This window comes from Dermochelys coriacea, chromosome 24, assembly GCF_009764565.3.
Source record: "Dermochelys coriacea isolate rDerCor1 chromosome 24, rDerCor1.pri.v4, whole genome shotgun sequence".
NCBI classification, from domain to species: domain Eukaryota; kingdom Metazoa; phylum Chordata; order Testudines; family Dermochelyidae; genus Dermochelys; species Dermochelys coriacea.
This window is the reverse complement of record NC_050091.1, coordinates 1,274,364-1,287,553: the sequence shown is the minus strand read 5'-3', so window position 1 is coordinate 1,287,553 and position 13,190 is coordinate 1,274,364. Positions and strand designations below refer to the sequence as shown.

The 13,190-nt window shown below is 43.4% G+C and overlaps 1 protein-coding gene across 3 annotated transcripts in view; it reads right to left on the bottom strand.

Moving 5' to 3' along the window:
- NUP210L (nucleoporin 210 like) overlaps nt 1-12,304 on the bottom strand; it is a 45,431-nt gene extending 33,127 nt beyond the window's left edge. Inside the window, exons 1-11 of one of the 3 annotated variants that reach the window (XM_038382538.2) lie at nt 10,886-12,304; nt 9,581-9,717; nt 8,907-9,038; nt 7,897-7,990; nt 7,134-7,284; nt 5,940-6,072; nt 5,240-5,398; nt 4,647-4,715; nt 3,183-3,289; nt 2,034-2,174; nt 159-296 (exon numbers count right to left, since the gene is read on the bottom strand). In XM_038382538.2, coding sequence (XP_038238466.2) covers nt 159-296; nt 2,034-2,174; nt 3,183-3,289; nt 4,647-4,715; nt 5,240-5,398; nt 5,940-6,072; nt 7,134-7,284; nt 7,897-7,990; nt 8,907-9,038; nt 9,581-9,717; nt 10,886-11,223 — 1,599 coding nt within the window. In that variant the 5' untranslated portion in view covers nt 11,224-12,304. Of the gene's footprint in view, nt 1-158; nt 297-2,033; nt 2,175-3,182; nt 3,290-4,646; nt 4,716-5,239; nt 5,399-5,939; nt 6,073-7,133; nt 7,285-7,896; nt 7,991-8,906; nt 9,039-9,580; nt 9,718-10,885 lie in introns of those variants that run through there. The other 2 variants (XM_043502028.1, XM_038382536.2) reach the window with 2 other exon arrangements.
- Between the last annotated feature and the right edge of the window lie 886 nt (nt 12,305-13,190).

Below are 13,190 nucleotides of genomic sequence, written 5' to 3'. Positions count from 1 at the left end.
TGGCAAAGAAACAAAGGCTGTCACGCCCTCTCACTCACTATTGAGAATACTCACAGGGTGTCTATTTGGCTAGAAGTAATTAATAAGCTTTTTTTCTGGAAGGGACTCTCATATCAAAGAGGTCTTCTTCCTGATATTCCATGCCATATATACTTCACCTGAACTTTGTACCGATACAAGATTGTCATAGGATGGTGTGGAAATGCGAGGAAGGAAGGTGTCAGCTTGATGGGAAAGTAAATCTTCACCTCCTGTTCGTGGCTGATTGGGACAGGTAAGTAATCCTCAGAGCCAGCCTACAGGCACAAAAAAAGGAGCAATAATCTTTCAAGCAAAGAGGCTGCCCCACTCACAAAAGTGATAAACTAGTGTTCAACTGCCTGTGTACAAGGAGGTAACAGCATGAGGCAGCATGTGCAGACAATGCATACCATGCTCCTCCCTTCAAGCTGCTGACAGATTTGACACTTTGTGAAGAAACAATGGTTCCTATTTGTATTGATTACCTGGAAAACAAGGTGGGAATAAGGAACACTATGTTTCTGCTTTAAGTCAATTGTTTTTTTTCTTTTTTGTATAAGCTTAATCAAAATTCCTCCAAAACAGCAGTAATACCTCCAGCTGTTCCCAACAGCTGTTGCCTCACATGTAAAACTATAGGAGACAGTCAAACACTACAGGACTAAGAAATTTACAGTATGTCACCAAACAGAGGGAGAGGGGACAAAATCTAGATTTCATAAAAGGAAGACTGCTGCTACAGTTGTAAAAACAAAAATAGAATACTGTATAAAAGCAGCCCTTAATGCTCCTGTTTGTATGGTCTATAGGACAAGTAAGCACACTTGCTGCCAGCAGAGAATTAAAAGAGAAGAAATAACACTAAACTGCACTTTACATCAAGTTGAGAGCAAGGGTAGAAGAATCCCAGCTACTTAGTTATACCTAGACCTCTCACTTGTTCAAAACCATTTGGAAGAGAACATTACAACTGGACAGAAACAACCAGCCAGCTTAGTGGGCTAACCCCAGAATTCATTGTAGTCAAGCCTATTAATCCAAGAGACACATACTGTCCTCAGTGCCCACTCAGTTCAGTTAGAGATGTTCTCCAGATCAAGGGCCACATGTGGCCTTAATCTGTGCACATTAAGCAGACTTCTGCAAAATCTTCCCTATATAACACATTTACTAAAGCCTGGAATTGAACAGAGAAAAATGTTTGATACATGCTCCCAAAACCTAATGCTTAATAGGTCATTTTCTTTTACTTATTGTCTATCCACTGATTTTAAGCAAAGTTCTTTATATGGGAAGTATAGCCTGCTTCTTTAGTCAGTTAAAACAGTATCCTGGGAGTTACAAATTGAAAAGGTATAACAGGGTCCACATCTTGTCCATCCTATGACCAGTGCAAGATAGTTCCCTATACTATGTTCTTAAGGGCTGTGTCCAGTTCAGTTTTGAAATGTCCTGAGCAATGCATCTTCCATCATTTTCCCTGGCAGACAATTCTATAGCTTTTCCTGATATTCAATGTACATTTTCTTTTTTTTCATTTCAACCCCTTACTCCTGTTTGTAGCCTCTAGAAAATTCAGAATAGTGTAGGAAAGGGTGCAGCACAAACAAACTCACATGAGCAGCTTAGTGAAGCCTACTGATCTTCAGCACTACCTAATTCAATTAGTCATGGCATTTCTCTCTAGTCCTTAGATTTCATGTCTCTCAGGAAATCACACTGTCCTTCAGAGAGCTTGCTATACCCAGAGCCCCAGGAGGAGACGCTTACCCACACAGGTTTTATAGGACAACCTGCTACGATTCAAAGTAAATACAGCATTAGCAATACTGCCATAACTTGAAACATTCAGGAATTCAGGTTCTACATTTGTGAACAGTAATATCATAGGGTCCGAGTCAACGCCCATTCAAATCAATGGGAGTCTTTCCACTCACTCTAATGGGCACTGGATCAACTTCTTAGACAACAGCAAATTCTGGAAAGGGAAGGGTACAACCTTCACTTCTTACCTGTAGAAGAACTGATACCAGGGTAGCTTTTATTACTGTGATGCCCTCCTTCAGAACTTGAACTATTTGATAAGAACCATTAACAGAAGACAAGAACTCTTCAAAATACTCCTTGGGAAACTGGTGAGTTATTCTGAGATTCTGCAAACAAAAACCAGAAATAAATGAAGGAACCACTTCCCAGAGAAATTGGACCCACGTTCTATCAGAAGAATCGCAAGACATACAGACAGAGAAATCTGCAAGGCCACAAGCGTGCGCACACACACGTTGGGTGTTCCCGGAGTTTGGAAATCAACATGGTTATGAAACAACTATAAACCAGGAGTGCGTTCTGGATACAGCTGGTAAATGAAGGGCCAAGTCATCCTACTTTGGTTTCTGTATTGGACTGAAGAACGTTTTTCTTAAGGAAATGACCTGTTAGGAGAACAACCCTACAAATTCCCAGGAGTTAAGGAAACATTGTCATTGCTATTTTAATTACATTGAAACAAAGGCTCAAGGAAGTTTAAGAGACTTGCATAAGGTAACTATAAGCCACTGGCAGACAGCTCAGACTATCACCAATAAGACCTAGCTCTTATATAGCACTTTTCAATCAGTAGATCTCAAAGCGCTTCACAATCTTTAATGTATTTATCCTTACAACACCCCTGTGAGGTCAGCCAGTGTTATCACCCCGTGTCTGACAGATGGGGAAGTGTGGCACAGAGAAGCTAAGTGACTTGTTCAAGGTCAAACAGGTAGTCTCTGGCACAGCAGGGCACTGAACCCAGCTGTCCTGACTCCTAGGGTAGTGCCCAACTACTGAACCTTCCTTCCTTTCAATAAACCAGGCTGCCTTTCCCCTAGCAGACTCTCCCCACGTGCTGAAGCTGCCCTAAATGTAAAGGCATAAGAAAAATTACATTTATTAGAACACTACAGCTTCTAAATGAAGATGGTAGTTTAAATTTGAAAGTAAGTTATCCTCTCTTTAGTAACATCACATTAAGCTGAATTCCAGAGACCTGAATACTTCTCAATCCTAAACATTTGAAGAATAAGCTATTTCCAATAAGACTTTGAAAGGATCTGAATCCCCCAATTGTTGCAGCTGCAGGTCTGTAAAGAATAAAGCACAACAGACCCTTCCCACATACTCACATCAGATAAATAGACTTTAGTGCTGGATTTATCATACACCTCAACAGTGATTGTATATGCTCGCTTCACTTCTAGAACCCACCTGTCTCCTGGCTGAACAGTGAAACCTGAAATAAAATGTAAAAGAAAGTGGCTTATTAAAAGAAAGAAAATCATTTAATAAAAATCCAGCTAGGTTTCAGTTTCATGAATTTAATGTTGGTGAAAGGTGCTGCACTAACAGCTTCGAAGACTGCAGCCCCCTTTTTATTCCCTAAATGTTAGAACACAGGCAACAGTAAATGCAAATTTCTCTGCAATGCTTCTTACTCCCACTCTGGACCACTTATAGAAGCAAGAAGGAAGTGTACAGTAAATTCTTTCCTGGGACAGCAAAGGGGCAAACCAGTGCCAACAGAGGTGGTGACTTTTGTGATGCAGGCAACCGTTCGCTGCAAAGCGAACGGAGATTCGACAGCCAATCAGGTGGTGGTAATTTCATGGTCACTATGCATTTACTCTGGATGACAATTTGTGACACAAAAGGGTTCATTACCCATCCCTTAAACAATCCAGTCCCTCTTCTTGATACTTCTAGAGCTCCAGACAACTTTCCTATGAGAAATAGCTCTGTAAACAGCGTAGTTACTTTTAATAATGTAGCACGACTGCATAGGTTCATAAGGCAACTGAGACAAGTTATTTCCAACTCTGGTGCCCATTCTGTGCCATTAGTCTTTAAGTTTAACTAACTTCTCTAAATTACAGAGCAGGCAACTAGCTAGATTTCTGGGTTGTGAATATGCAAGATTGACTTTTCAATCCCATTTACCTGCAAGGAGACAAGCAAAGTCTGCTTTTTCAATAAGACATAGTCTCATCCTCCTATCATGACCTGTTTCTTTCACAAAGTGAGGCTAACTGATAATGAGAATGATCTTTTCTTTTACAGAAGGCATTTCACTCCTAAGTTTCAAAGTGCTTTATACAAAGCAATCATACAAATTGTGTGTGCACATATATATACATATATCACTTTGCCTGTCAATTAATGCAGTCATGTGCAAAACATGGCAAGTGTTGGAATTTTACCATAACATAAGCTTTTAACCCTCTAACACTTAATTATTTGAAAATGGCCCTAAATGAGGTATACAACAAAAATATGCAAAAATTAACAAGAGGAAGCTTGAAATAGCATTGAAAAGAAATTATTTTCTTTTCTGAAAACTACATGAAGAATTTATTTTTACATTTATTATTAAAACAAAACACATATTAAAAACAAAAAGACTGTAAGCTTACACAGCACTTTACAAACAAGAACAGCAAGTTTCTTTATGATGGACGTAAAACAGATTCTAACATGAGCAATGCTATCTATCATATAATTAAGTCACTTTTTTAAAAGTCAAACATTTTATTGGTCAATAACATGAAGCAATAAGAGTTTAAAAATCAAGCTTTTATCTTCTGATTAATTACCTAGAAACCCAGCTTCTACAACATAGACAGTGCAGTTTGGAAGTCCAGATGCAGCTCGCATGTGAATATCTTGGTTTGCATATAAAGAAGAAATTCAGTCTTATTGTGGGGGGGAAAAAATAGGAGGGACATATGAGAGCAACAGAAGCCTTTAAATAAACCATATATTCTTGGACTCCTTAAGCCCTGGGCCCTGAGCCAACTTCCACTGAAGTCAATGGGTGTCCTTCAATGAGAACTAGACTGTGAACCTGGCAAGGAGTCTCATTCTCGTTCCAGAAGCATCACAGGTGATGGAGTTGAGCTAGGAGGTGAGTGATGGGTACTGGCCAAAAAAAACCAACGATATTAACCTCGAAGTGGATGAATGAGTATGTCATCATGCTCAGCTTGAAGAAGGAAAATCCATCTTCCTGAAGGAGGGAGTTACCCTAAGAAGTTATAGAATTCTCTGAGGTGTTGCAGGGTGGAGCCTAACCAAATCTGCTTTCTGAAGCATGGTTTTACTTAATTCAGGTCTGACATGCTTATGAAAGAGAACGGCCACAGTAATAAAGAAGGCTGACATGGTTACAACTTTATTTAAAGGATACTTTTATGAACAAAGACCAGACTAATCTGTCCTAACTGCATTGCTGTCACAGTGGCTGTGTCCACATCCAGTTTGGCCACCGGAATAAGATCAGATCCACCAGGTGCAACAATGGGGTCACGCAGTTCAAGCTCATAATGTTCAAAAGGCAACTCTACTTCTGCAGGAAATAAAATACTTTTTCAAACAGTTATTTCACAATAGTCTACTTCTGTCTTATACAAGATTCTTTCTTTATAAAGGCACAAATTTGGGTTCCTGGCAACCAAAGAAGTAACCCCCCCCCACACACACACACACAGGGGAAGAGGTATGTTAGCCCTGAAGACTCAGATATCTGTGTGCAAGCTTTAACAGTCTTGGTTGGTTAACACTGAGTGCATCCAGTATCTGGAGTTCAAATGTTCTACTGCCACAGACTGAAGCACTGTTCCACACAATAGTCATTGGCCTCTATACAGAGACATCTACTGCTATCATGATTTGAGGTTTTCTGTAGGACACAGACCCATCACAAGGGACATTAGACATGCAGGGGAAATGTCAATTAAGTTTTACCCTGGCTTCCCCAGGAGTCAGGAACGGCTACTGCAGGAAAATGAAATACCACCTGGGCATGAAACTTTAACTTTTGTAATTTCACTTAGAAAAAAAATTCTGAAGATTTTGGGAAACTTGGAGGTATTAAAAAAAGAATTTACCTGTGATCCTTCCCTGTACAATTTTAGCAACTTGGTACTTAATGTAGGCTCCAACCAGAAGGTAAATGTCATAGGATGGTATTAGGAATATATTCTCCAGAACCAACAGACGCACCAGTGCAGCAGCTACTTTCTAATGGAGGATAGATAAAAACCAGAAGCTTACTATCTCTCTGCAAAAGCTGGATAGAAATGTGTGTGAAAGGACAGCTCCCACAAGGCTTCAATATAGGTTTAAACAATCAAAAGTAAAACTTTAAAAAGTACTATTTAAACAGAATGTTTGGTTTGAATGAGCAAAAGATTTGCCATGGCTATGAAAGCAGGCAAAAGCAAGAGGGAAACTAGTTTTAGAGTTTGACATTGACCGGACATCCCACCCTGTCAATATCACATTGTCATTTTTCAGCAAGAGGACCACCAGCAGCAGGAGATTTCAAAATTAAAACTCTGAAATTTATTTTAAAATAATATTTTTAATAATAGTTACTCATGGAAAGAAGTGTCTCATCATTTGAACCTAGATACAGTAAAATGTGGCAACTTTCTTTCAAAGGGATGGTCAGCTTGAACTCTAGTTTATTAAAACAAAGGTTAAAAGTAGTTTCAGATACTACATCTGCCCAAGTTCTCTTACTAATTATTGTGGTTTTACAATCACATATTCCTATTTTTTAAATGTTTTTCTTTCTTCTGTTGCTGTGTGAAAGACTCACAAAACCAACAAAAAATACTAACTGAATTAATTATTTTGGGAACATAACAATGAAACTGACTATCCATCAAATGCTGACAAATGCAGTAACCAAAAAAAAAAAAAAGTATTTTTCTCCAACCTTTTAGTTATACTAGCCTTAGGTGTTGTTTTTTATCTGCTGTTGTTACAGGCAAGTTCAGACAGAAATGTGATTTTTTTAATCGAGTGTCCTCTTAACCCGCTATACATGGGTAGGTTATATTTTAGGGATTTATATATCCGTATATTTCTCAATACCATATTATCAAAACTGTCCAAATGTATACATTTTAAATGGAAAATGGTTTGAATGGTGTCATTGCCTGTAACTTCTGAAAGACAAATAATGGTACTGATGGTAAAGAAAATATAATTTTAAGAAGCATATGCCTGGAACTGCAATCTACCTAAGGCTCAAGTTTCATTTTAAAGGTGGGAACTCTACAGTAAGAATTCACCTTATAAGTTGGTTCCTGAATTCGGACCTTTATGATAGCTGCACCAGTTTTGATACCTGATACCAGAATCCTATCCCCTTGTTTTCCTGCTTGTTCCATCTCGACAATGTAGTCTGGTGGGGAATACTCTGCTTCAGAGTATTTTAAAATCCTAAAAAGACCAAACTAGGCTTTTACAGGTAGAAAAGCATCTCCATGATCATTTCAGTACATATTTTCAGTGTTAGTAATCGAAGGACAAACTTTACAGGATTATATGGAACGAGGACCTATGTTAGCCAGAATAAAGGGACAAAACCCCTGTAACTTCTATGTTGATCTGTGCACATCCATTAATCACCAAGTCGGGAAGACAACAGACCTCCCCTTGGTGTACATGGCAATAGAACAGAGTAAGGTAATGTCTACACAGAGAGCTTAAGCTAATCCACTATAGAACCCTCCACTGGCACTCCGTGTCTACTTATTACAGACATGCAGACCACAAGTATTCTTCCAGCCAGCTTCTGGTGCATCTGACTTTACCAGCAGCAGTACTTCTGTGTGCCTGAAGAGTCAGCCCATAAACTTGGAAATCAGAACTCCTGGGTTCTATATCCAGGTCTATCCATGACTCACTGTTACCTTGAGAAAAGCAATTCTCGTCTCTGCATTCTCATTTACCCGCAAGTAAAATGGGGATAATAGTACTTCCTACACCATTATGAGATGCTGGGACGAAATGCAACAGATGATATTTATTAATCATTCTAAATATAGTTACCTAATTTTGCTAGACAGTTCTAAGCCTTCCATGTCATCATCCTTAGCAATGCTCCACTCAAATGTCATTCCTGACAAACTACTGAATGTGTTTCCTGAAGACAGAAACCAGACAGACAGATTCAGAAACATGTGCTGGTGAATACATGTATTTTTAAGTATGGAGTTCTACATAGCTAAATGTGTTAATCTATCTTCTACTGTCTGCTGCTGTGAAAACAGGAAAAACCCCCGCATTATCACTATGCCACCACCAATTGTCCTTACGTTGCCTTGCTCCTCACATCCAGTTACAGAACTGTGAACAAACAGGCCCCAGGCCCATGTTCCAGGTGTCGAATATTTCTGGTGACAACTCTCCCTTCTTAATCTTGTATACTTGCCCATGCCCGTTATATTCCAAAATATTTCTGACCATATCCAACTTCTCCCTAAACACAAACCCATGTATAAGTAGATAAAAAACAAACCAGGATGTAAAGAACATTATTTTATTTTCATGCTGGAAATTAACTGGAATGAGCATATAACAGTTTTAAACAATTATTAGTAAATCAGCTCTGTGGTTGGGGATAACAGCAAAGAAAACAAGAATTCTGGTTATTGTTATCTAGGTTTTTCTACCAGTTTTATTAGTGTGGCATCTGAGAACCTTGTAATGTCACAGTTGTTACGCTCGCACTAAGTGGGATACTACTTTTACTCAGCAGTCATTATATGCACTCCAAATGAAAGATAAACAGAAGTACAATAAACTCTCATGATGCTTATATTAACATATTTTAGAACTAGTTAGAAACAGGCATATTTTCTCTACCTGAAAATTACATAGCACATGAAATATAGGATTTTGTGATACATCCAAAAGTTGTTACATTGGGGATGGGAACAAAATTTGCTACATATCATAATACATTCTTTAAAAAACTCAGATTAAGGAATGTCCTTGTTTCTCAGGAGGTAGAGTTTAATCCTGGGAGTTGCCCCAGAAGTTTATCCTATATACAATACCTTCAACATCCAGAGCTCTCACGCTTAATTCAAGTGGAGAATCTTCCACATATATTTCTCGGGTTCGAGAGATAATTTCAATACTGTTTATCATATCGACAATGATGTCACAACGCAGTAAATGGCCTGTCACTAAAATGTGAGAATAAATGAATGTGCCTTAATTCAACATCCCATAAATCTATGTTGAAGTCCCAAATCTTGAGAATGTAGTACTACTGAAAACAAAAACAAAACAAAAAAGTGGCAATTCTTAAATCAGTGGGAGGAGGAGGAGGAAGCGCCTTTGTCAGAAAGCACAAATTCCTCAACGAAGTCCCTGATAAGCTCATTCTGGGCCTATGATGGGCATGGATGTTAGACTGTTATACTTTCTGTTTTTATCCTTCCTTGAGCCACATGCAGACTGTGATGTGCCTACTATACATCACTGTTATTTTTCATGTACATCACTCAAATCTGTGATTTTGAAACAAATAATAAAATACACGGCAGTTCCATATCTTGCATTATTAAAATCAGATGGGACAAAGCACTAGTACCATAGTGCCCAATCCTGTGTGTCTCTCTTTGGGAAGGACTGGATGATTTCAAGAGCCTATTCTATCTCAGCCCTGGAAGTCCCTACTACACACCCAATTCCTTCCTTATCATGTTGCTCTTTATCCACCTACCAAGTTCCTCAGCTATAACAACGTTGCTTAGCTTTGTGGCCTGTGTAGACTGAGTAGACAGCAAAGCTTTTTGCGAACAAGTGGTACCATTCTTGTAAATTGGCTCAATGGTGACTGTATCACGACGTGTGGAATACCTGGAAAACAGAGAGATTTGGATTCTTCTTTTCATATTTTTATTATCTGGGCAAAATAAGGGAGGTGAAGATTTTTTTCAGTATATTACACATGGATTCAAAATCAGATGGATCTGCAACTCAGAATAAGAAAGTGTTTTAGGGAAATGCTACCCTTGGTATGAGTGAGCTGCATGCTATTGGAGAAGATACATAGGAACTGCCATATTGGATCAGACTAGTGATTCATTTAGAAAAGTACCCTGTCCCACCACAAAGGCCGGTAAGAGGATGTTGCAACAGGCAGTCATGGAATGCCCGCTCCCAGGAAATGTTTCTTCCTAACTGGCAACTGTTAGAGGTTGGCTTAAGCCCTAAAGAATAAGGGTTACATCACTTCCAAAATTTGTGCAGGTTTATTTATTTTGCCGGAAGAGGGGAGTTAGTATTCACTATTGACATTCTGGATATTCTTGTTATCCACATAAACGTCTAACCGTTTCTCAAATCCCACTCAAGGTTTGGTCTTACCAATATATTTTGGCACTGAGTTCCATGGGATAAAACCCTCTGTGCCAATGATTGGATTTGAAATTCACAAGGACCTACATGAATGAGAAGGGCTCAGCAGGGTAAGGAGGCCACTGAACCAACCCTGTACCAGATCATCCGGCCTGTCGCAGAGCTCTGACCAAACAAACTAAGAAGGCAACCCTGCTTTCCCCATGGTCCCTGCCTTCCTCACAGGCTGTGACCCCTCTACCCCTCCAAAGGCCCATATACTCCTCCCAAAGAGCGGAGCCCCTCCATCCATAGCTTCCCCCGACAGGCCAAAATCCTTCTCATCCCCACAGAGGCTCAGCTACTCCCCTCAACACAGGCTCGTCCGGAAGAGAGATCTGGGCCCCTCTCTCCTACCGCAGGCCCAGGTCCTTACCCTCTAACCACGGCCATAGACCCACCTTCTCCACATCTCTCGGGCTGGCGCTCACTGAGCCCCACCCCCAAGGCCAAGCTCCCTCCAGCCCAGGCCTCTCCCCTAGGCTCCCCTTTTCCCCCTGGCAAGGACCTCCTCCCCCCAGCGCCAGGCCAGGCTTCCCCGCACCCTACACCCAGTCCACAAACCCTGCTCCCGCCATCACTACACTGACTATCCACAGGCCCCGCCCCCGGAGGCCCCGCCCCTCACCAGGAGTAGCAGCCGCCCTCGGCCTCCAGCAGGAAAGGGACGTGGAGCTCCCGGCTGAAGGGCAGCAGCACCTTGGGCACGTTGAGCTTGAAGGGGCGGGCAGGGCTCAGGAGCAGCAGGAAGGGGAGGGGGAGGAGGAGCGGGGGGGGCTGGCCCCGCCTCGGCAGCCTCATGCCGAAGACGAGGAACGGAGCGGGGACAAAATGGCGGCTGCCGCAGGGCTCAGCTCCCGCTCGCTGGCACGTAGCCACTGCTCGGCGCATGCGCCCGCCTCTCCGTGTCCCACAGCGCGTGCGTCGGCTGCCCGTCGGCCGCTCCTTAGTCCAGCAACTGCGCATGCTCCGCTAGGTTCGGGGCGCCGCCGGGTGGGGCACAGCGTCTATCCACCACGCATGCGCAGGTTGCCCGCGAGGGCGGGGCGTTGGAGCGTTCCCGGTGACGGGGCCAGAATCGACGTCCTGGCTGCCAAGCTTGGTCCCGCCGGGGTCCGGTGCGGGATGAACTTAGAACAGGGGCCCAGGCTGCTCGGCCTGCACCTGGCGCAGCCGGTGCCGTTCCCTGAGCCCCAAATTCACCGACCCCCCGGCAGGCAGGCGGGCGGGCGGGCGGTTCCACACCAGAGGCAGCTGCACTGGCAGGTGTCAGGCTGACCCAGGCAGGAGCAACACAGAGGAATGGGCCCGCTGTCTTACCCTGAGCCAGGCGAGGGTGGGGGCCGGAGAGGACAATGGGGTGAGGAAGGAAGATACGGGGCAGAAGATAATTAGATCGCCAGTCCTTTATAGCCATGAGCCAGACCCCCAAAATCATCTGTTTTGGTGTTTGCTTTCCAGCTCTTTGGGCACATACAGGTCGTGGCTCGAAGTTTCTCTACAATTGTGAGGCCTAAAAATGTTTTTTTAAGTGACAGCTTTGTCTCCCCCGATGGTGTGCCTGCGGGTACTGGGGTGTTGAGAAATACCCCACAGCTTGGAACTTGTGATAAAATCTGTATAGAGTTGGCAACAGTGATTTTACCCCCACCCAGCAAAAGCCAACCCCAAATGTCTTGGAGGGATCCCCAGAGCAGCCTCTAGGTGTCCCCATACAGCAGAAGGAAAGCACAAGCTTGGAGAAATCACCTGGGCTTCGGCTCTTTCCTAGTTCATTGAGTGGCTAGGTCCAGCAAAGTGCTTTATTTGGTGAGCACTGATGGCACACGTAGCCCCACCCAAAGGCTCAGTCCCTCTCCCCAGAGTTTACAATGCAAGGAAAGGGTTCCATTGAAGCATGTGAGTGTGAGAGGCAGAATCAGGCCCTTGGGCATGGCTTGTTAGCATACAGGCAAAAGTGCTGGAACTAGGGGGTGGTGCTGCTGATGCACTGGCTGGCTTGAAGTGGTTTCCATACTATCTAGGGTTGACAGTTTGGTTCAATGGCTCTCAGCACCCCTGCATGCAGGAGAAGTGCCTGATGGAAGGAGTACTCCTGAGGGCATTCTATACCAAAAAGATTAAAAATTCTGCACGTTTTTAAATTCTGCATATTTTGTCAAATAAATGTGGAGGCTCCAGCATGGCAGTGGGGCCCACAGGCTGCCTGGAGGTGGGCAATTACTGTGCAGCTTCCCCCTCCTGGGGCATAGACAGCAGTGAGGCTGCACCCAACCCTGACACAGAGCAAGGACTGGGCCTGCCCAGAAACACCCCAGAGCCCTGCACCTCTACAGGGGGTGTCGGCAGGCAGGATCCAAGTGTGAAGGGGCTTACTGTGCAGGGAATCCAGGTGCGGGTTGAGAGGCAATCTGGGTTCAGGCAGCTCAGTGGGGGGAATCTATGTGTTTGGGGAATCTGGATGCACAGAGGCTTGTTGGGGGGGGGGTTCTGGGTACAACAGTAATGGGACTCTGGGGGGGGGCCAAGTGAAGGTGATTGGGGCTCAGCAGGGGAATCTGGGTGTGGGGGGCTCAGTTGCTGGGGGAGTTGGGCACAGTAGCCTTGGGATCCAGGTGCAGCTGGTAGGAGCTTAGTAAGGTGGGGATCTGTTAGGGTGGTACAAGTGCAGGGCAAGTGCAGCTCATTTGGGGGGGGGAAGCTCAGTGGGAGGGACTGGGTATGAGGGGGTCTGGATGCACGGGGCTTGGGCAGATGGGGGAGCAGCTCCCTGTACAGGGATCCCACCCCCTGCAGCTGAGAAGCAATGGGTACAGGAAGAACAGCGTAGTTTGCAGAGCTTCCTACAGCCAGGGAAGAAATGTGGGAGTCAGTCTGACTCAGCCCTGCCTGCCATGCAGGGGAAGAGGATATCCTGTCCTCCCCTGCCCAGT